This window comes from Oncorhynchus mykiss, chromosome 25, assembly GCF_013265735.2.
Source record: "Oncorhynchus mykiss isolate Arlee chromosome 25, USDA_OmykA_1.1, whole genome shotgun sequence".
In the NCBI taxonomy this organism is placed as follows: domain Eukaryota; kingdom Metazoa; phylum Chordata; class Actinopteri; order Salmoniformes; family Salmonidae; genus Oncorhynchus; species Oncorhynchus mykiss.
The window spans coordinates 19,758,712-19,779,608 of NC_048589.1; the positions used below are offsets into that span (position 1 = coordinate 19,758,712).

The 20,897-nt window shown below is 41.5% G+C and overlaps 1 protein-coding gene across 1 annotated transcript in view; it reads right to left on the bottom strand.

Moving 5' to 3' along the window:
- The window catches only part of LOC110505531 (latent-transforming growth factor beta-binding protein 2), a 145,898-nt gene that overhangs the window by 111,609 nt on the left and 13,392 nt on the right, over positions 1 to 20,897 (bottom strand). The window contains exon 3 of the mRNA XM_036962678.1: positions 1,958 to 2,234. Within this exon, the coding sequence (XP_036818573.1) occupies positions 1,958 to 2,234 (277 nt within the window). The remainder of the gene's footprint in view (positions 1 to 1,957; positions 2,235 to 20,897) is intronic.

Below are 20,897 nucleotides of genomic sequence, written 5' to 3' on the forward strand. Positions count from 1 at the left end.
TGACATAACTGCAAAAGGCACTCTCGGTTCTCGCAATTAGATCGTACTGGACCATAAATGTCAACTGTAATCGAATACACTGCAGAGATTTCAGAGAACGATATTACCCAGATGACACTTTGGCTGAAAACGAAGGGTGACCTCAGTGCTCAAACAAATTATGGCACTTAATACAACTGCAGGAGGATTAGAAAACCATTGGGCTCTCATCCAAGGCAGAGAAGCATTTGACAAGATAAACTTTTCCCATACATAACAAAAAAATCGGCCTGCACAGTCATAGACACAAACAAGCATCACCTTTCAACACCCTCAGTCGGAAATACGGTTCAAACCATAACACGACCATAATCAGAAGATTTGGCAGTGACCTCCAAGCTTAACAACGTACTTAAGCAAACAGTGGAGAAAAAAATACAATCATTTTTTAGCAGAAATGCACGAGTATCATTTCCAGAATGATTGCGAGACAAATAGAATGCTGTCGAAGCCAAAAGTCTGATGCCATTCTCTGGTCTGATTAATGGTCTTTGGAGAATAGCTGAATGTTTAGTGAGATGACCTAGTCGGACCAGTTGTCACGCTATGTGCATCGGTAGTCATTGTTAGTCTAGTCCAATTAACAAATTGACATTTTTATAATGTTACACAACCCCAAAGAAAATACATTATTCATTCAAATCTGGTTTCTATCTTCACAGCAAATGGCAAGCGTTACTGTGGCAATCCTATGTGGCAAATCAGACGTTGTTTTCCTTCACACTTGTTGAACTTCACGTGAAGTTCATGTTGAACTTCATGTTCCTCAACCATGGCTTCTTAACCCCCTGTGGAGTTCATATGGAGCAGCTCTTTTAATGGCAAAGAAGGAAAGTCATGCTAGGTTGTTTAGCTCTGGCTCTACAGAGAATTAAGAATGAAGCATAAAACATTTAACATATGGACCCGCTCATCTGCTATGATTCGACCCAATGACAAACACACATCATAGTGCATACCAGGATAAAGAACTTCTGTTTTGCACACGCCCTATGTCGTACATACACATCATAAAGCGTATCATTGCACTTGCTTCTCACACTGTCCAGGTGACTGTTGTAGTAGTTCAACTCACGGTGGTGTGTACAGTACAGTGCCTTTCTCCTTCCTCTGCCTGCTCCTGTAAGACTAAGGCTGATTTTGAATAGATGCAAAATTATAATTTTCTCTTCTTACTGTAGAAATGAGGAGCTTAGAGGCATAACCCCCCCCCCCCCCCCCCCCCCGAATAAACAGCAGAATCTACACTTCAGGCCAAGTTTGACTGTGAAACGAATTCCATGTTCAAATGAAGATGTATATCAGTGTGCCATGACACTGGGCCAAAAACATTTCATAAAGCCGCAGGGCTGCCATGCCCACATGTCAGACTGCCATCATAGATCAAAAGAAATGGCATCGGAGGTTTAAATCCTCTTCTGAACTCAGCGATTATATTACAAAAATCTCAGATGTCAGTGGTCTAGCGCCAGAAAATCAGTTTTGATTACACTTCAAAGGCCTACTGTACTCTTGGATTGGAAACCAAGAATATTTTACTGTCACCCCACTATTTAGTGTGTTACAGATCCAGAATGCATGCATCTGATCAAATACTGAAACTTCTGTAAGTCCAGTATTCCATATTCAGTGTCTACTGAGCTCCTACATTTAAGTTGAAGGCATTCAGCTGTACAACGGACTAGGTATCCCCCTTCCCTTTCCTTCCCTCTTAAAGTATGTTTAAAGCATTAAGCATGTTGAACACAAACAATCAAAAGATAATTTACATTTCTTTCCTTGCTTCTGTTGGGAAAACACATAGTTCCTATAGCTAAACAGAGATAAATTAGGTCAGTGTGTAAACGTCAGTGAGTAACCATCTTTAAATGTGTAAATACTCCAGCAGGAAGTGGGTACAGTGCAGCGGTGGACTTACACAGGTTGAAGAGGCTGTCTGGTGGTATCAGGTCTGATTGTCTGGGCCCTGGGGCTGGGGTTGTCTATGGCCTGCCTCTCTGTAGGTCTCCTCCTGGGCTGCTCTCTCTGGAAGGGGTTAGTGCCTGGCTGGATGCGCCTCAGGGACCCTCCGGTGTGGATGTACACCTGCTCTGGGGCAGCCTCCTCGCAGCGGGCCCCCTGGAACCCCGAGCGGCACACACATGTGTGGGGCCTACTGCAGGAGCCGCGGTTATGGCAGGGGGGCTGGCAGTCGGCTGCGGGGGGGGGGGGGGGGAGATCATTAGCGGTGTCATGTTAGAACATGTGGTCTTTCACATAAAGGAGCAGCTCCAGACATGGCCTACATTATCTCAGCATTGGCCCAGATTGACTTTAAGTGATTCAATCAAGGGGGTGATTAGTTGTGTGTCTCTGCCCTTGCTTTTCCTTATAGTACAGAGCCTGGAGGGAATGTCATGTTCAATTTCACCTGAGCCCATAACAGCCTTGTTTAGTCTAAATGTATGTGATCGCTTACATTTAACCCTTGTCCGATTTCTCAAATGTTTGACTTCAGCTCCTTGGCAGTGTTTAATGCTACTGGCGTTCCAATGCTCAGCAGTTTTCCTAGAAATACCTTTCATTAGTGATTCCAAATCGAATGTGTGTCATTGCCATTATAAAGACAAACAGCTTAAAAGGGTCATAAATGAAGCACGTAAAAAAATTAGCGAATGGGAAACTAGATTCCCCAGGCCGACTTGGAGCCTAACTTGAGTCTGACTGTAAATGCCTCACCTTTCATATATGGCATGGCTCGTGCTCGCAGATATTCCTATATTTGAAAAACAAACCAATCTGTTTTCCTTGTCTGGTCAAAGATTGATGTATAAACAATATTTATCAATTGTCTGAAAATACAGTGAGTGTTGAGGTAATTTTATGGCCATGGCAAAACAATCCACACACGGCCAACCCTGGCCCCTCCCTGCACCTCACTCCAGCTACGTGAACACTATTCAAAGGCCTGTGGCATGCGATTCAAAGTAAACAACCACTCCATCTTGTGACACAAATGTATGTACTGGATGGCACTGCAGAATTTATGACATTGTCCTCAAACACTAAATCAGGTCGCTACTCTCTGGTGGCTAAAGCAAACAGCAGTGCTCCGTCAACAGTGGTGGAATGCTATTGACACAGATGCTGTGGACACTGACAGATCGCAGGCAGGAAGGCTTCCACTGTTTCTGGCACTGAAAAGAGAGCTGGTAGCTAAGGGCTGCATGGTCTACCTGCTGTAGGCTTCCTGTTATTGTTCAGACACAGGGACCAGTTTGTCTGATGTGAGAGGAGAATGGACCTCCTACGTGTCCTCTATGGCATGAGGAAGACTGAGTCCTTGGCTGCCACACCGAGGAACATAATTATTCTACTGTGTAGCTAACAGCTTGGCTTCAGTCTCTTGTTCTCTCGCTCTCTCTAATTGTATCCTAACAGTAGACATAAAATTGCCATGAAAAGGCAGCAAACTAGCACCACATGGTTTTGAATTCAGCACCACAACTTTCTTACAATATGATGTACATTTGTTAATTGAGAGAGTATGCATTACAGTCAATCATTGCAACTTGATGGCAAAGGGGAACAAACACTAAATTAAATAATAGTCCTTTGACCAAATTCCTGTGGTTTATTGTTAAGTCTATTCTATTTAAATCCAACAAATTCGCTAGAGCATTTAGTTTTAACTGCTTCGGGGGGAAATATACCCCTGTCTGATGAAGTGTACACAGTCAGGGAAATGTGCTTGTGGAGTGTGGACTCATATAACTTGGTATGTGATCCGAGTTTTCCAGTTTCCACCATGGGATAAAATAAGAATTGCCTGGTCTCTACTTGGCAGGGAGTTAAATATATCATCCACTAACTAGACTTGAGGCTGGCCTGGTGCCACAGCCTTGTTCAACCTCAAAGATTACAAGGGTTTGGGGAAGACTTTGAGGATCAAAGAGTCTGTTGACATTATGAGGGAGAGTTCAGTAAATGAGTGGCTCCCACTCCCCACCCCACCCCTCCCAATCATTGACACCGTACCATCTAAATTGGAACAATTACATATACTCACTTATCAATTTGTGCAACTGGCCTAGAAAATGGCCTAATCATCAGTCTGTATGGTTGGTACATGTCAGAGTCTGTGTATGTGACCCTGAATATGTGACCCTCTTCAGCTCTGTCGCCCAATAGCAGTCATTAAAGTGACGCAATGTGGCACCAAACATGCGTTCCATTGACAATGGACTTGGCTGGGCAGTGGACACTGACCCTGGTCCTTTTGACTCTGACCAGAGCTCCACACAAGCCTGACTGCTGCAGTGTCACTGTCTGTCTCTCTTCCCTGGGTCTGGCCAGGTGCAGTGTCACTATCTTTCTCTCTTCTCTGGGTCCGGCCTGCTGCATGGGGCTGGCCTGCCTGTCTGGCTGCCTGGCTGGTGAACACTTTGTCGCAGTAATTGCTGTCGTGCAGATTTGTCTTGCACATCATTAAAACTAATTGCCTCACATTCCGTCCATTTCACAAATATGTGGTTTAATTATTGCATTGGGGAATAATAAAATACGAATTTTCTTTGAAACACTAATAGAAATGGGAAACATTCCTGGCAGGGTCATTGTTGTGCTTAATTATGACTGAGGCTGAGGACCAATCTTAAGAGACAGAATCCAGAGCCAGTCATCTGAAAAGTGCATAAACGTGGGCATTATTGGAACTTGTCATGCGATGGAAGCATACACTCCGAGTCTCCATGCAAGACTCTGTGCATTAATCACATTCATGAGCTTTACTTTGTGAACTGTTCCAACATCTCATATGGGCAATTCCACAGTAACAGAATGATGCTTAGACTCTGACTTTTCACTTTAAAAATGTATGTCAAACGAAACACAATGATTGCAAAGTTAAACAAACTATGCAACTCTATGCACAAGGACGACATTAAACAATTTCCACAGAAAATGTGTCCAAAAACAGATACGTGAAGAACAGTTCAGATGCATAACAGAATGATGGATTGTGCTGTTTGTGCCGTCATCCTGTCACCAAACGTTCCATCTGCAATGTTCAAGTAAGTGTGTTTGTGCAAAATGTTCTGTGTTAATTATTTGTCAGCATCATTTTGTTACCCTGTCCTTGTCCTTGTTTTTGAAAGAAAAGCACATTTATTTTTTGTCCATTAAAATAACATAAAATTGATCAGAAATATAGTGTAGACATTGTTAATGTTGTATATGACTAATGTAGCTGGAAACGGATGATTTTGAATGGATTATCTACAGAGGCGTACAGAGGCCCATTATCAGCAACCATCACTCCTGTTTTCAAATGGCATGTTGTGTTAGCTAATCCAAGTTTATCATTTTAAAAGGCTAATTGATAATTAGAAAGCCATTTTGGTATGATGTTAGCAAAGCTGAAAAAAGTTGTTCTGATTAAAGAAGCAATAAAACTGGCTTTCTTTAGACTAGTTGAGTATCCGGAGCATCAGCATTTGTGGGTTCGATTACAGGCTCAAAATGGCCAGAAACAAATAACTTTCTTCTGAAACTCGTCAGTTTATTCTTGTTCTGAGAAATGAAGGCTATTCCATGCGAGAAATTGCCAAAAACTGAAGATCTCGTACAACGCTGTGTACTACTCCCGTCACAGAACAGCACATACTGGCTCTAGCCAAAGTAGAAAGAGGAGTGGGAGGCCCCGGTGCACAACTGAGCAAGAGGACAAGTACATTAGAGAAACAGACGTCTCACAAGTCCTCAACTGGAAGCTTCATTAAATAGTACCCGCAAAACACCAGTCTCAACATTGACAGTGAAGAGGCGACTCCGGGATGCTGGCCTTCTAGGCAGAGTTCCTCTGTCCACTGTCTGAGATATGGCTTTTTCTTTGCAACTCTGCCTAGAAGGCAGAACATCAATTTGAAGTTATTTTAATGGACTAAAAAATGTTGCTTTTCTTTCAAAAACAAGGACATTTCTAAGTGACCCCAAACTTTTGAACAGTAGTGTCAGGATAGTATTCAGACCCCTTCTAAAATGGATTAAAACAAATTGTTCCTCATCAATCTAACGACAAAGCAAAAATAGTTTTTTTAAACATTATTCTAAATGTATTAAAAATAAACTGAAATATCACATTCACATAAGAGTTCAGACCCTTTACTCAGTACTTTGTTTAAGCACCTTTGGCATTGATTACAGCCTCGAGTCGTCTTGGGTATGACGCTACAAGCTTGGCACAACTGTATTTGGTGAGTTTCTCCCATTCTTCTCAAGGGGGCTGTCATGTGTTTTTCATGGTCTGAGAGTCCTTTAGGTGCCTTTTGGAAAACTCCAAGCTGCCTGTCATGTGCCTTTTACTGAGGCGTGGCTTCCGTCTGGCCACTCTACCATAAACGCCTGATTGGTGGAGTGCTGCAGAGATTGTTGTCCTTCTGGAAGTGTCTCCCATCTCCACAGAGGAGCTCTGGAGGTCTGTCAGAGTGACCATTGGGTTCTTGTTCACCTTCCTGACCAAGGCCCTTCTCTCCCGATTGCTCAGTTCGGCTGGGTGTCCAGCTCTAGGAAGAGTCTTGGTGGTTCCAAACTTCTTCCATTTAAGAATGATGGAGGCCACTGTGTTCTTGGGGATCTTCAATGCTGCAGACATTTTTTGGTACCCTTCCCCAGGTCTGTGCCTTGACACAATCCTGTATCGGACAATTGTCTCTACGGACAATTCCTTCAACCTCATGGCTTGGTTTTTTCTCTGACATGCACTGTCAACTGTGGGACCTTATATAGATAGGTGTGTGCCTTACCAAATCATGTCCAATCAATTGAATATACCTCAGGTGGACCCCAATCAAGTTGTAGAAACATCTCAAAGATGATCAGTGGAAACAGGATGCACCTGAGCTCAATTTTGAGTCCTTTTTATTCTCTATTTTGGTTAGGTCAGGGTGTGACTAGGGTGGGTAGTCTAGTTTTTTCATTTCTATGTTGGCCTGGTATGGTTCCCAATCAGAGGCAGCTGTCTATCGTTGTCTCTGATTGGGGATCATATTTAGGCAGCCTTTTCCCACTGGGTTTTTGTGGGATCTTGTCTATGTCTAGTTGCCTGTGAGCACTACATTAGTTTCACGTTTCGTTTTGCACTTTATTGTTTTCTGTGAGTTTCATCCAATAAACATGTGGAACTCTACGCACGCTGCGCCTTGGTCCATTAATTCAACCAACGATCGTGACATTTTGCTTTGTGGTTATGGGGTATTGTGTGTAGATTGATGAGGAAAAATGTGATTTAATCCATTTTAGAAACGTAACAAAATGTGGAAAAAGTCAAGAGGTCTGAATACTTCCCGAATGCACTGTATCTAGGAGCAAAAACAGTATGCATGTGAAATTCAGTCCAAGTTCTGTCCTTAAAACCAATCTCCAGTTGAAGTTATCTAAGGACAGTCTTCAGGAAGGGAGAATGGGGGAATGTCAGAGGGATAACAGTCCTGAACAAATCCATGACAGCTGAGGTCTACCCCATCATCCCTGCTTTCCAAACAACATTCACTCTGTGGCCAAACTACACTATCAGTCATCCTTCAAAACAGACCATAAAACCTATTCTGAAAAAGCAGAGCACATTTGAATATATTGTACTGTATGAGTTTTTGATTGAATTAGTGGTGAGCATACTAAATTATGAATATTAAAATAAGCCAGGGCCTTAATTTGCACAGCAGGCCTGAGGGAAGCCTTTACTTCAGTGGAAGGCAGCAGGCAGCAGCCCACATCCACTGTATGGAGCCGGGCTCTCGTTTCCAACAGAGTGGCTGTCTCCAGTCCATTACTATTCACTAGATATTTGCCCCCTCTCTCCACCTCAAAAGTAATACAACCCATCAAACTTTTACAATCCTCTCATTCAGGACAAGCAATTTGAAACCAAATATTTGACATAACTCAAACACATACAAAATTGTCTCCATTTTCTTTCCCAGGTCAATAATACTACTTCCGCTAACTTGATATTGGTGCTTTTGAAAATGATATCAATAATGAGAACGGAATCGGGATAATCTTGGGTACCCCTCTCTGTACGGTTGGAGGAGATGATGTGCCATTAAGAGATTTATGGCCAGTGAGCCGTTCTACAGATTAGGATTCAGGGACTCTTTGAACAAGAGAACACAAATAACTAAAGATCTCACCACCAAGGGCCCTTTCAAACAAAACTAGAACACTGGAAGAGGGGGTGGGGGATAATCATTTTTGTGTTTTGAGTTGGATTTTCAAAATATATGGAAATGTATGGAAGAATGTCTGTTCAAAGTTAAGAATGGAAACATGCTAAACTCTGGAACACTAAGCCATGTGTGTGATATCAGAGAGAAACCATAACACGTGGCCCTAACTTTACCACACTCTCTCACCTTCTCCATTACAACAAAAAATCTGCTCCCAGGAGGTTTTATTAAACCCCATTTTCAGCACTATCCAACATTGGACAAACTTAGGAAAATACTATTGTCTTCTGCTTGTCAACAGATGTCTTTAAAGCTAGTTAAACGGTAGGCCGAGCTTTGGAGGGTGAAATCATGTCTAAAATGTTTTCTACCAAATAAGTAACATTGCAGAATTGTGGTACACTGGTATTTCAGCCTGATCTTGATCAGAGTATTTATGTTATTCAATGGCACAGGTTATATTGTTTTCAAAAGTGAGCATTTGCACATTTCAGTACAATCAATCAACCCTCCTAAGAGATTTGTCACTGTCCATTGCCCAATATGTAATCCCTGTCACCCTCCCTGTCACCCTCCCTGTCACCATCTACCATCTAGAAGCCTATTCAGTACCAGCAGTAGAAGTGAGGGAGCTCAGCTCAGGACTGACTGATGACTGGTCCTTTGTGGTAGTTCTGTGGTACTTTCTAGTAAAGCCTTATGGGGTAACATTTCAGAAAATGGAGGTGCCCCTTTCATATCTTTTCACTTTTTCTGTCACAGTGCGGTTTTTCAATCTAATACAGTAGTCTGGGCTTTCACTCCCTCTCCACTCAAATTGGCATGGGGATTTAGGTAACCTGAGGCTGACCCATGACATTGTGTACATTACTTTTAGCCATGCTATACTGTACCTCTCCACCTACACCTCCTTCAGCCTTTAATGAGCAATCTTCTGGGGGGATATCTGGGGGTATGTGCCCACTACTGTATGTGTAATTTCGACTCCATTCTCAAGGGGATAACATCACAACAGTTTCCATATGGCCATAAGGCTATCGGGTACAGAGAGGTGGGGAGTGTTTACCGTTTGGTGTTGTACTGTATGTGACCCGGTCAATCAAGCAAAGTCTTGCAAAGTTCTCTAAAGTCTCTCTGTTAAGATATCTCTGACAGATCCACTCTCTCCTTGCATCACGACATCAGTTACATTGCGCTTAAAGAAACAGAAACAGTCAAATGTCATTGAACAATGTATTAGACCCGTCAGACAACCCATGGCTAGAGCAGAGTAGCAGCATTCTACTTCCGTCTCTAGTGGCCCTATATCAACAGGGGCTCGCCAACCAAAACCAACGCGTAAACAGAAAAACAAACCTTTCACCTCCTCATCCACAGCCAATGCAGTAACTCATTCTAGCTATGCTGTGGTCCATGGTAGCAATTAGAAAAACATGTGGCCAGAGGAGGCCCAAACAGAACCTGATTGCCACCTCCAGACAGACAACAGCTGGTGAGGAGAAGGGAGGCCTCCTGGTTTGGGGAGTGTCCATCCCAGTGTGTGGGTAATGATAGGGCTCTGTGAACATGGTGTGTGTATTGATTACAGGATCTGTCTAATAGCCCATAAAACCATCCAGACTGCCAGGGAGAGTTATGCCCCTGAACGGTGAACTGTGTAACCCCCTGCTAATCCGCAGTGCGCCTGTAAAGCAGGGACGGCCTGTCTGTGTAGCAATTACTTCACCCCTGACTGAACAACGTCACCAGAGAGGCCAGTGGTTTAAATACCTTCCAGTGGTCCTGTAAAGAAACAAGCCACGTTTCTAGGCAGATTTGATCCTTATCAGCATGCCCTATATACATGAACTGTTTATGCCTAATTCACTTTTCTTTCAAAGAGATTTCAGGCTAAACTCTATGTGTGTGTGATGCTAGATGACAATACATGGCAAAGACATTTTCAACAGTACTGTATATTGGCTCATAATGTCCTTCAAGCCTGATATTTAACTCTTCCATACAGCTAATGCATTTAGCAGTGTATGCTCTTCAAACAATTGAATGGAACATAAACATATTTTCTCCCAATGAAAATGACAGGTGACTTGGCTCACAAGCAGATTTGGTTTTGATAAGGATGAGCAACTGGCCCACAGCCATGGAAGCAATGGAACACTGTCAGATTCAATGATAGGCTTGAATATACAGTGGTTGAATGCAAAGACAGTCTTCACACTAAATCATGAACAGTGTTTGGACTGTAGCAATGCATGCCCAATGCATCTGGAACAAAATAGATATTCAAAAAAGCACCAGTACCACAAGCCAAAAAAAAAATCCCAAAATGCTCACACATGTATGTCCTTGATGCTTTACTTTACCAGCTGGTGGACACATGTTTATGTGAGAGGAAAGCATATTACAGGTGGACTCTGTTTTACAACAAGGTATAGTCAACCTGAACTCACTCCCCCTGAGTTGACAGGGCCCCAAATGAGAGCTTCAGTAGGATGGTACATAGCCCCATGTTATCAGAGGCGTCATACTGTATACCCTGAAAAATCTGAGGGGGCAAAAAGTATGTGAGGATGGCTGGGGGTTGGAAATCTACAGCCATAATCATTATGCTTAATTCTATTTTTCTTCATATATAAGCATACCTCTTGAGCTGTCTGTACCCTGCTGACTGGTGGTTCTTTATTTAAAGAAACAAAATATGCTTCTCCGCATCTCTGCCAAAATCTGGATAAAATATTGAAAGGAATATGAGTCTTATTCAGTATATTTAGTTATTGCTTACTTTTCTAAAGTCTCCCAACCTTACCAGCAGGCATGGTTAGACAAGCTATCTACTCCAACTTGAATGATAACCTGCAATGGCTTCTTAGCTAGGTAGCTAGATATGAGGTTTGGTGATTGGGAACCTATCTGGGCTAGCTAAAGCCAACTTCATAAAAATGCTAACTGGCTCGTCATGTTCATTTAAAAAATACAAAAAATACCAGAATCTGAGGGGGCATGTGCCCCTGTGCCCCCTATGGGCATGACACCTCTGTAGGTTATGTAGGATGAGGTAACTACAAAGTACGTAATTCTGATTTTGGGCAGCACAGCTTGAAACAAAACATACATCATTCCTAACGGTGTCTCCAAATCTGTCCGCACTGGAAGGCTTTAATCTATCCCTAACAGCCGTGAGGATATGATGGAATTAAAGAAACATTCTACATGCAGGACATTTTTGTTTGGAAAAGGAGAGAAATAGCGAGGAAGGGGGGAATGAAAGAGAGAGAGGCAGACTTTCTGCATGAAGAGTTATTTTAGGTTTGGATGGGGCCCTGAGCAGCACAGCAGGCCAAAGAAAGCTGGAAGGAAATCAAAAAGAAACTCCTTTCTACCGCATTTCACTCTGTCAATCACTGGCTGCTTAAAAGGTTGAAAACAACTTCATTTCTCTTCAAGAATGATGCACCTTTCATCTGCCCTCTCAAAGACAGCTACGGATTTAAACCAAGAGCCATTATTTCATGGCTGATTATACTTATTGCATGTTCAAATACATTCCATGTCCCATTTGGTCTTCACTACAGTATGTGCAGCAAGTATGAATTCAACTGCAGAAGACATCGATAAGTCTTTGTGCCATGGCACTGGGTAAACTCACTGTGTTGGGGTGAGATGGTCAGCGAGACACAGTATGCACTGTGGGGAGTCTCCCTCCTGTGAGAGGCATTCTGCATTCAGTCCTAAATTCAGTTTGTGTTCAGCAGACCATGTCATTAATCCAATTAACAAAGAGACCATGTCAGGAGGAGAAGCCATCGCAACCCTAATGACACTGATGCATAGTGACCCGGGCGGTATGAATGCAAAGGGCTAGCCCTCTCTCTATGGCCGGTGAAGTCCGTCTTATGATCATGACGAGCCAAACTCAGTGTGTAAACACCTGTTGGTCAGGATTTAAATGGCAACTTTGATATGTGAGGATTAAACCTTCTAACCAACCAAAAATAAACACTACTAATAGGAGATCTGAATAGTCAGTTGACTCAGATCAACTTTGTGTGATACTGTAGCCCAGATAATGTTCACTGCGAGATGCCTGCTGTGAATCTTACTTTCAATATCACAGTCCATAGATTAGAGTGAGATACCAGTAGAACAAGAGAGACTATTTTCATCTATAAAATACTGGAGTCCAATTCTGGTACAGTAGTGACAGTCAATAAGTAAAGTAAAAGTGCTTCCACCTAATAAGGTGACCTTTTACTTCCTCCTCATTTGATTCAGTTTGGCCTGCCGGAGGTTTTGCTATTTTGGAAACATGTTTCTGTGGCTATTTACGATACAAATCAGAGGAATTCCAGTAATTCGATGTTCAGTTTCCCTTTTTTTGGCAATAATTGGTCATCAAGGTGGACTGCATTCCCACTACTTATCATTCCTGGCTCATTTAATGAATGACTGGTTTGCTGGTGAAGTGTTCATTCATTCTGTGGTTTAAAACGGTGTATTGCGATTGTGAATGAATATTGGAAATATTCAGAAAGTATTCATACCCCTTGACTTATTCCACATTTTGTTGTGTTACTGAATTCAAAATTGATTAAAAAAAATACATTCTCACCCATCTACACACAATATCCCAGAATAACAAAGTGAAAACATGTTAAGAATCTTTTGTAAATGTATTGAAAATGAAATACAGAAATATAATTTACATAAGTATTCAAACCCCTGAGTAAATACTTTGTAGAAGCACTTTTTGTGGTGATTACAGCTTTGAGTCGTCTTATATCTGTATCAGCTTTGCACATCTGGATTTGGAGATTTTCTCCAATTCTTAGTTTAGATGAAAAGCGGAGGGAAACAACAATCTTCAAGTCTTTCCACAGATTTTGAATGGGATTCAAGTCTGGGCTTTAACTGGGCCACTCAAGGACTTTCACATTCTTGTTCTGAAGCCATTCCAGAATTTCTTTAGCTGTATGCTTGGGGTCATTGTACTGTTGGAACGTAAAGTCTTTTCCCCAGTCTAAGGGCATTTGCGGCAGGTTCTCATCAAGCATTTGCCTGTTCATTGTTCCCTCTATTCTTACCAGTCACCCAGTCCCTGCCACTGAAATGCATCCCCATAGCATGATGCTGCCACCACCATGCTTCATGGTAGGGATGATGTTAGACGGGTAAAGCGCTGTGCCAGGTTTCCTCCAGACACATTTTTTCAATGTACCAATGATGGAGAACACTGTGCTTTGGAAACTTTCAACACTCTAGAAATTGTTTTATACACTTCCCCAGATATATGCTTCATCACAATCTACAGCCAGTTCCTTGGACTTCATGATATAGTTTCTACTCTGACATGCACTGTCAACTGTGGGACCTTATATAGACAGGTGTTTCACTGTAAATCATGTCCAAACAACTGAATTGGCCACAGCTTGACTCCAATTTAATTTATTAAACATAACCTTTATTTAACTAGGCAAGTCAGTTTAGAACAAATTCTTATTTATAATGACGAAGCTGGACCAATTGTGCGCCACCCTATGGGACTCCCAATCACGGCCAGATGTGATACAGCCTGGATCCGAACCAGGGACTGTAGTGGTGCCTCTTGCACTGAGATGCAGTGACTTAGACCACTGCGCAAATTAAGTTGTAGTGACAGCTCAAGGATGATCGAAGTAAATTGGAAGCACCTGAGCTCAATTTGGAGTGTCATAGCAAATGGGTGTGAATAATTACAGAATCAGTCAAAAGTTTGGACAAACCTAGGTTTTTCTACAATGTAGAATAATAGTGAAGACATCAAAAATATTAATTAACACATATGGAATCATGTAGTAACCAAAAAAGTGGAAACAAATAAAAAATATATTTTATATTTGAGATTCTTCAAAGTAGCCACCCTTGGCCTTGATGACAGCTTTGCACACTCTTGGCATTCTCTCAACCAGCTTCATGAGGAATGCTTTTCCAACCGTCTTGAAGAAGTTCCCACATATGCTGAGCACTTGTTGGCTGCTTTTCCTTCACTCTGCGGTCCAACTCATCCCAAGCCATCTCAATTGGGTTGAGGTCGGGTGATTGTGGAGGCAAGGTCATCTGATGCAGCACTCCATCACTCTCCTTGGTCAAATAGCCCTTACACAGCCTGGAGGTGTGTTTGGGGTCATTGTCCTGTTGAAAAACAAATGATAGTTCCACTAATCGCAAACCAGATTGGATGGCGTATCGCTGCAGAATGCTGTGGTAACCATGCTGGTTAAGTGACAGTGTTACCAGCAAAAGCACCCCCCACACCATCACACCTCCTCCTCCATGCTTCACAGTGAGAACCACACATGCGGAGATGATCCATTCACCTGCTTCGCATCTCACAAAGACACGGTGGTTGGAACCCAAAATCTCAAATTTGGACTCATCAGACCAAAGGACAGATTTCCACTGGTCTAATGTCCATTGCTCGTGTTTCTTGTCCCAAGCAAGTCTCTTCTTATTATTTGTGTCCTTCAGTAGAGGTTTCTTTGCACTCATTCGATCATGAAGGCCTGATTCATACAATCTCCTCTGAACAGTTGATGTTGAGATGTGTCTGTTACTTGCACTCTGTGAAACATTTATTTGGGCTGCAATCTGAGGTGCAGTTAACTCTAATGAACTTATCCTCTGCAGCAGAGGTAACTCTGGGCCGTCCTTTCCTGTGGCGGTCCTCATGAGAGCCAGTTTCATCATAGCGCTTGATGGTTTTTGAGACTGCACTTGTTCTTCAAATGATGGACTGTCATTTCTCTTTGCTTATTTGAGCTGTTCTTGTCATAATATGGACTTGGTCTTTTACCAAATAGGGCTATCTTCTGTATACCACCCCTAACTTGTCACAACACTGATTGGCACAAACGCATTAAGAAAGAAAAAATTACACAAATTAACAAGGCATACATGTTATTTGAAATGCATTCCAGGTTACTGAAACTGGTTGAGAGAATGCCAAAAGTGTACAAAGCTGTCATCAAGGCAAAGGGTGGCTACTTTGAAGAATCTCAAATATAAAATCAATTTTGATTTGTTTAACACTTTTTTGGTTACTGCATGATTCCATATGTGTTATTTCATAGTTTTGATGTCTTCACTATTATTCTACAACCTGACATGAGTAGGTGTGTCCAAACATTTGACTGGTACTGTATGTAAATTAGATTTCTGTATTTAATTTTCAAAACCTGTTTTCACTTTGTCATTATGGGATATTGTGAGAAAAATATATTTAATCAATGTTGAATTCAGGCTGTAACACAACAACATGTGGAATAAGTAAAGGGGTATGAATACTTTTGAAGACACCGTACATGTATAAGTTCATTTAATTATAATTCCTAAACCTGGTTCTGGCAAAAGGAGGAATCCGCAGGTCTTTTTTTATCATGGAATAAATGTGTGGAGGAGTGTGGGGGGCTTTACAGTAAAACACATTGGAAGATGAAAAGTGCATTTAGAAGTGTGTGTGTGTCTTCACAGAAGCAGGTTGTGCAGACATACATGTATGTATGTATGTATGTATGTATGTATGTATGTATGTATGTCTGTATGTCTGTCTGTCTGTCTGTCTGTCTGTCTGTATGTCTGTCTGTCTGTCTGTCTGTCTGTCTGTCTGTCTGTCTGTCTGTCTGTCTGTCTGTCTGTCTGTCTGTCTGTCTGTCTGTCTGTCTGTCTGTCTGTCTGTCTGTCTGTCTGTCTGTCTGGGGTACATCTGGCCTTCCGTTGCTCTTGATCTCTGGGACTGAGGGTTTTTTGGTCAACAGATGTGAATCTGGCAAATTTACTAAAGAGATGACCCCCAAATCAGATGCACCCTTTTGGATCCGTGGGGCATAGTTATGCTAAATGCTGCTTGTAAATAAATATGAAGGTAAACTGGGAATCTTCTATAGCCATTGGCCACAGTTACACCTGGCATCACTTTATGGCTTTGGCCAACCTAAGCAGAAATAACCACAGAACTATGTGCCTTATGACAACCATCAATAAAACCAGTGGTTGGACACTGACAAACACAGACTTAAAAGCCTGATGAGAATGTATATACATAACAATAACATAAGATATTTTCTCAACAATGTATTCTTTTTAATGATGATACTTCAAAGAACATTTACTAAGGTGACTTTCAAGCAAAAATAATTACAAATTATTGCTCAGTATTCTATTACATAACAGCAAACTCTTTTAGACGGATGTTACTTACTAAACAACACAAAACAGAAAAAACAACTGTGTTTACCATCCATCTTCTACAACAACAAGGCAGAATCTGAGCCAAGAGCAAACCTTGGGCCAAACCCACAACAGGACACCCAGATAGCACATAACGTTCTGAGAACCTAATGTTTCTCAGAGCTTGGTGAGACCATAGTTGTCCTATGGTTATTTAGTATACAACCTTCCCACAACTTTATGTGAATGGTGCAGGATAGTTACTTGGCCATGGATCATTCTCAGCACATTTAAGAAACTTTCAAACATCCTCATTTAAGGAACTTAGTAAAACAAACTTCATTTTCTTAGTTTTCAATAATTTAACAGAACATTTCCAAAAAGATCAAACATGGTTACATTTAATTTCAATTTTGGTCATGTTCTAGGAATGTTCTCCAACAGGTTTGACATTGGGAATGTTTTCAAATAGTTCAGAGAATGTTAAGAAACAACGTTCTTCTGTGGGAATTTCAGCACTTCAGCATAATGTTTCCTACTGGTTTCTTCATGGTTGTATTTAACGTCATGTTCTCAAATTGTTCTGGGAACGTTAAGAAAACTTTCTATAAAAAAATCACCAGAAAACTTTAGTAATGTTCAGAAAACATTCTAAGACTGTTATTTAAAAACATACATTTCGTTCTCAGAACGTGAAGAAAACTTTCCATAAAAACCACAATAAAACTTTAGTAATGTTCAGAGAACCTAAGAATGTTATTCAAAAACATATACAGTACAATCGGAAAGTCGTCACCCCTTGACTTTTTCCACATTTTGTTACGTTACAGCCTTGGATTACTTTTTTTCCCCATTATCAATCTACACACAATACCTCATGACGACAAAGTGAAAACAGGTTTTTTGAAATGTTAGCAAATGTATTAAAAATAAAAAACTGAAATACCTTATTTACATATATATTTTGACCCTTTGCTATGAGACTCGAAATTGAGCTCAGGTGCATCCTGTTTCCATTGATCATCCTTGAGATGTTTCTACAACTTGATTGGAGTCCACCTGTGGTAAATTCAATTGATTGGACATGATTTGGAAAGGCACACACCTATCTATATAAGGTCCCACAGTTGACAGTGCATGTCAGAGAAAAAACCAAGCCATGAGGTTGAAGGAATTGTCCCTAGAGCTCCGAGACAGGATTGTGTCAAGGCACAGATCTGGGGAAGGGTACGAAACAAGTTCTGCAGCATTGAAGGTCCCCAATAACTCAGTAGCCTCCATCATTCTTAAATGGAAGAAGTTTGGAACCACCAAGACTATTCCTAGAGCTGGACACTCGGCCAAACTGAGCAATCTGGGGAGAAGGGCCTTGGTCAGGGAGGTGATCAAAAACCCGATGGTCACTCTGATAGAGCTCCAGAGTTCCTCTGTGGAGATGGGAGAACCTTCCAGAAGGACAACCATCTCTGCAGCACTCCACCAATCAGGCTTTTATGTTAGAGTGGCCAGATGGAAGTCACTCCTCAATAAAAGGCACATGACAGCCCGCACAAGATTCTCTGGTCTGATGAAACCAAGATTGAACCCTTTGCCCTGAATGCCAAGCGTCACGTCTGGAAGACGCCATCCCTACTGTGAAGCATGGTGGTGGCAGCATCATGCTGTGGGGATGTTTTCAGCGGCAGGGACTGGGAGACTAGTCAGGATCAAGGGAAAGATGAACGGAACAAAGTACAGAGTGATCCTTGATGAAAACCTGCACCAGACTGCTGGTTCACCTTCCAACAGGATAACAACCCTAAGCACACAGCCAAGACAACACAGGAGTTTGCTTCGCAGGAGTGGCTTTGGGACAAGCCTCAATGTCCTAGAGTGGCCTAGCCAGAGCCCGGGCTTGAACCCAATCTAACATCTCTGGAGAGACCTGAAAAAGCTGCGCAGTGACGCTCCCCATCCAACCTGACAGAGCTTGAGAGGATCTGCAGAGAAGAATGGGGGAAACCCCCCAAATATAGGTGATACAAGCTTGTAGCGTCATACCCAAGAAGATTTGAGGCTGTAATCGCTACCAAAGGTGCCAAAGTACTGATTAAAGGGTCTGAATACTTATGTAAATGTGATATTTCATTACTTTTTTACTTAGCAAAAATGTCTAAAAACCAATTTTGCTTTGTAATTATGGAGTATTGTGTGCAGATTGATGAGGGGAAAAAAACAATTTAATCAATTTTAGAATAAGACTGTAACGTAACAAAATGTGGAAAAAGTCAAGGGGTCTGAATACTTTCTGAGTGCACTGTACATTGCATTCTCAGCATCAACAAAACAAGATAAAGGATAGAGAAAGCGGCCATTAATTGGCCACACGTGATCTTAATGAGTGCTTGTTTCCTTTGAAATGGGGTCTGTTTGAATTGACTAAAATGAACAGCTTTGTATGTGTAAAAAACATAGCATGCTAGCTCCATCCAATTCCATGTGTAGAGAAAAGAAGATGTGTTTAAATCTCACAGATGCCATGTCACAATAAAAAAGAAATGTGTTTGCATGATTAATGCCAAAGGAAATTCATTTACATGACGTTTGTTCTACTAAGTTCCTTAAATGAGGATGTTTGAACGTTTCTTAAATGTGCTTGGAGTTCATAAAAGTTTACCCAAAATGAGATTGGAGTGTTATTAAAAGTCTTATTGTAACATTTAGTGAAAGTTTTAAGTAAGTTATTATAAAAACCTCCAAATAGCCTATAATATCCGTTCTCAGAGCGTTAATAAATCCTCCCAGGACAACTTTCAAGAAACCAGAGTAAAACGTTCTCAAAACCTTCCTGCAAAATAAAAATGAATGTTCCCAATACAGGCAAAATTTGCACTTCCGTTCTCAGAACATTTGAAAAAGTTTCACTTCTGGCTTCATTCCCAGAACCAATGGGAAACCAAAAATATACTTTCCCACAACTTCCAAGGAACCAAATGTACTAACTGGGCAAGAACTCTGAAAACCTCTTAAAACCATATCTTGATTCCATACCAGACCAGACACACAAAGACCCAGACATTTCTATAAACATAGCATTTACAAATCCTTGTAGGCATTCTCACTGGACAACTGTCAAACCAATTCCTGCCATATATTTGCTGTGACATCAACCTGATTCAACAAGGACGTGTTGTTGAGAAACCATAACTCAAGACACCAAATCCGCTCTCCCGGTTGAAGCTTACGGCCGACAGTTTTAATATTAGACATTACTTCAATCCCGTCATATATAATTTCCAAGACGTGGCTCAGTGAGGATATGTTTTTACATATTGCCCAGTTGACAGGTTTGTTCCTTTTCTTTCCCCCACTGTGAACATGTTTTCTCATGCGGCCGCCCCCCACTAGTTATACCCTGTTAGGGTCTGCAGTAACACACTCAGAGAATGTGATAGTCTGAGTTAGTGGGGGGGTTTCCACCACCACGGTGGAGGTCTCCATAAGGGAGCTCCCAGGGCAGGCTGGCTGGGGGGCTTGTTTTGGCTCCAGGCCAGGGCCCGGCCTGGGGTCGTGATGTGGAGTTCACTACACAGCTGATGGTTCCCTACCCTCCAGCCACACCTGGGTGAGGGCCAAACTCCTAACAGAGACCAGATGGTGGTGGGATGGAGACCTTGCCTTCTTAGATGGTCTACTGTGTTTAACATGACTGGTTTAGAAGGGACATGTTACTTTCTGGCAGGTGAAATTGTTTACCCATCTGATCTGGGTAACTCCTGCTTCATCCTAAGTAATTTACACCTCTGTAAGTGTGCCTTTAGCTGGGACTTGAAAAAAAGGAGGCAGAACCAGCGGTAGTAATTAGGAGGCTGGCGAATGAGGAGGTGACTTTATTTACTGATGGGCAAACAACTACAGCTTTTGTATAGTGTGACACTGTGAGTGTGTGTTTGTGTGCTGCTGTCTAGTTGCTGTGGGAACTGTTCTAGCCCCGAAATGCAGGTTGTGAGTGTGGGTTTCACATTCTGAGCTTGTAAAACGTAAAGATAACTCTTTCTAGAACAGCTTCTCCTATAACCTGTTATTTCAGTCAGCAACATGATGACAGACAAAAATAAAAGGAGAAACATTGTCAAAATGTTTTGATAGGCTATAGAAAAGCTTTGATAATATTTGTAACCAGGAGCTGCCGAGCTAACACTTGAAGTCATGTTCTCAAATTGTTCCAAGAACGTTAAGAAGTAAAGTTCTTCTGTGTGAATTTCAGTACTTCAGTATAACGTTTCCTACAGTCTTATTTAAAGTAATGGTCTCAAATTGTTCTGAGAACGTTATAAAAACTTTCCATAAAAACCACAAAAAAAAGTTTAGTAACATTCAGAGACCATTTTAAGAATTTACTTAAAAATATACATTATGATCTAAGAATATTAAGAAAACTTTCCATAAAAAGCACAAGAAAACTTTAGTAAC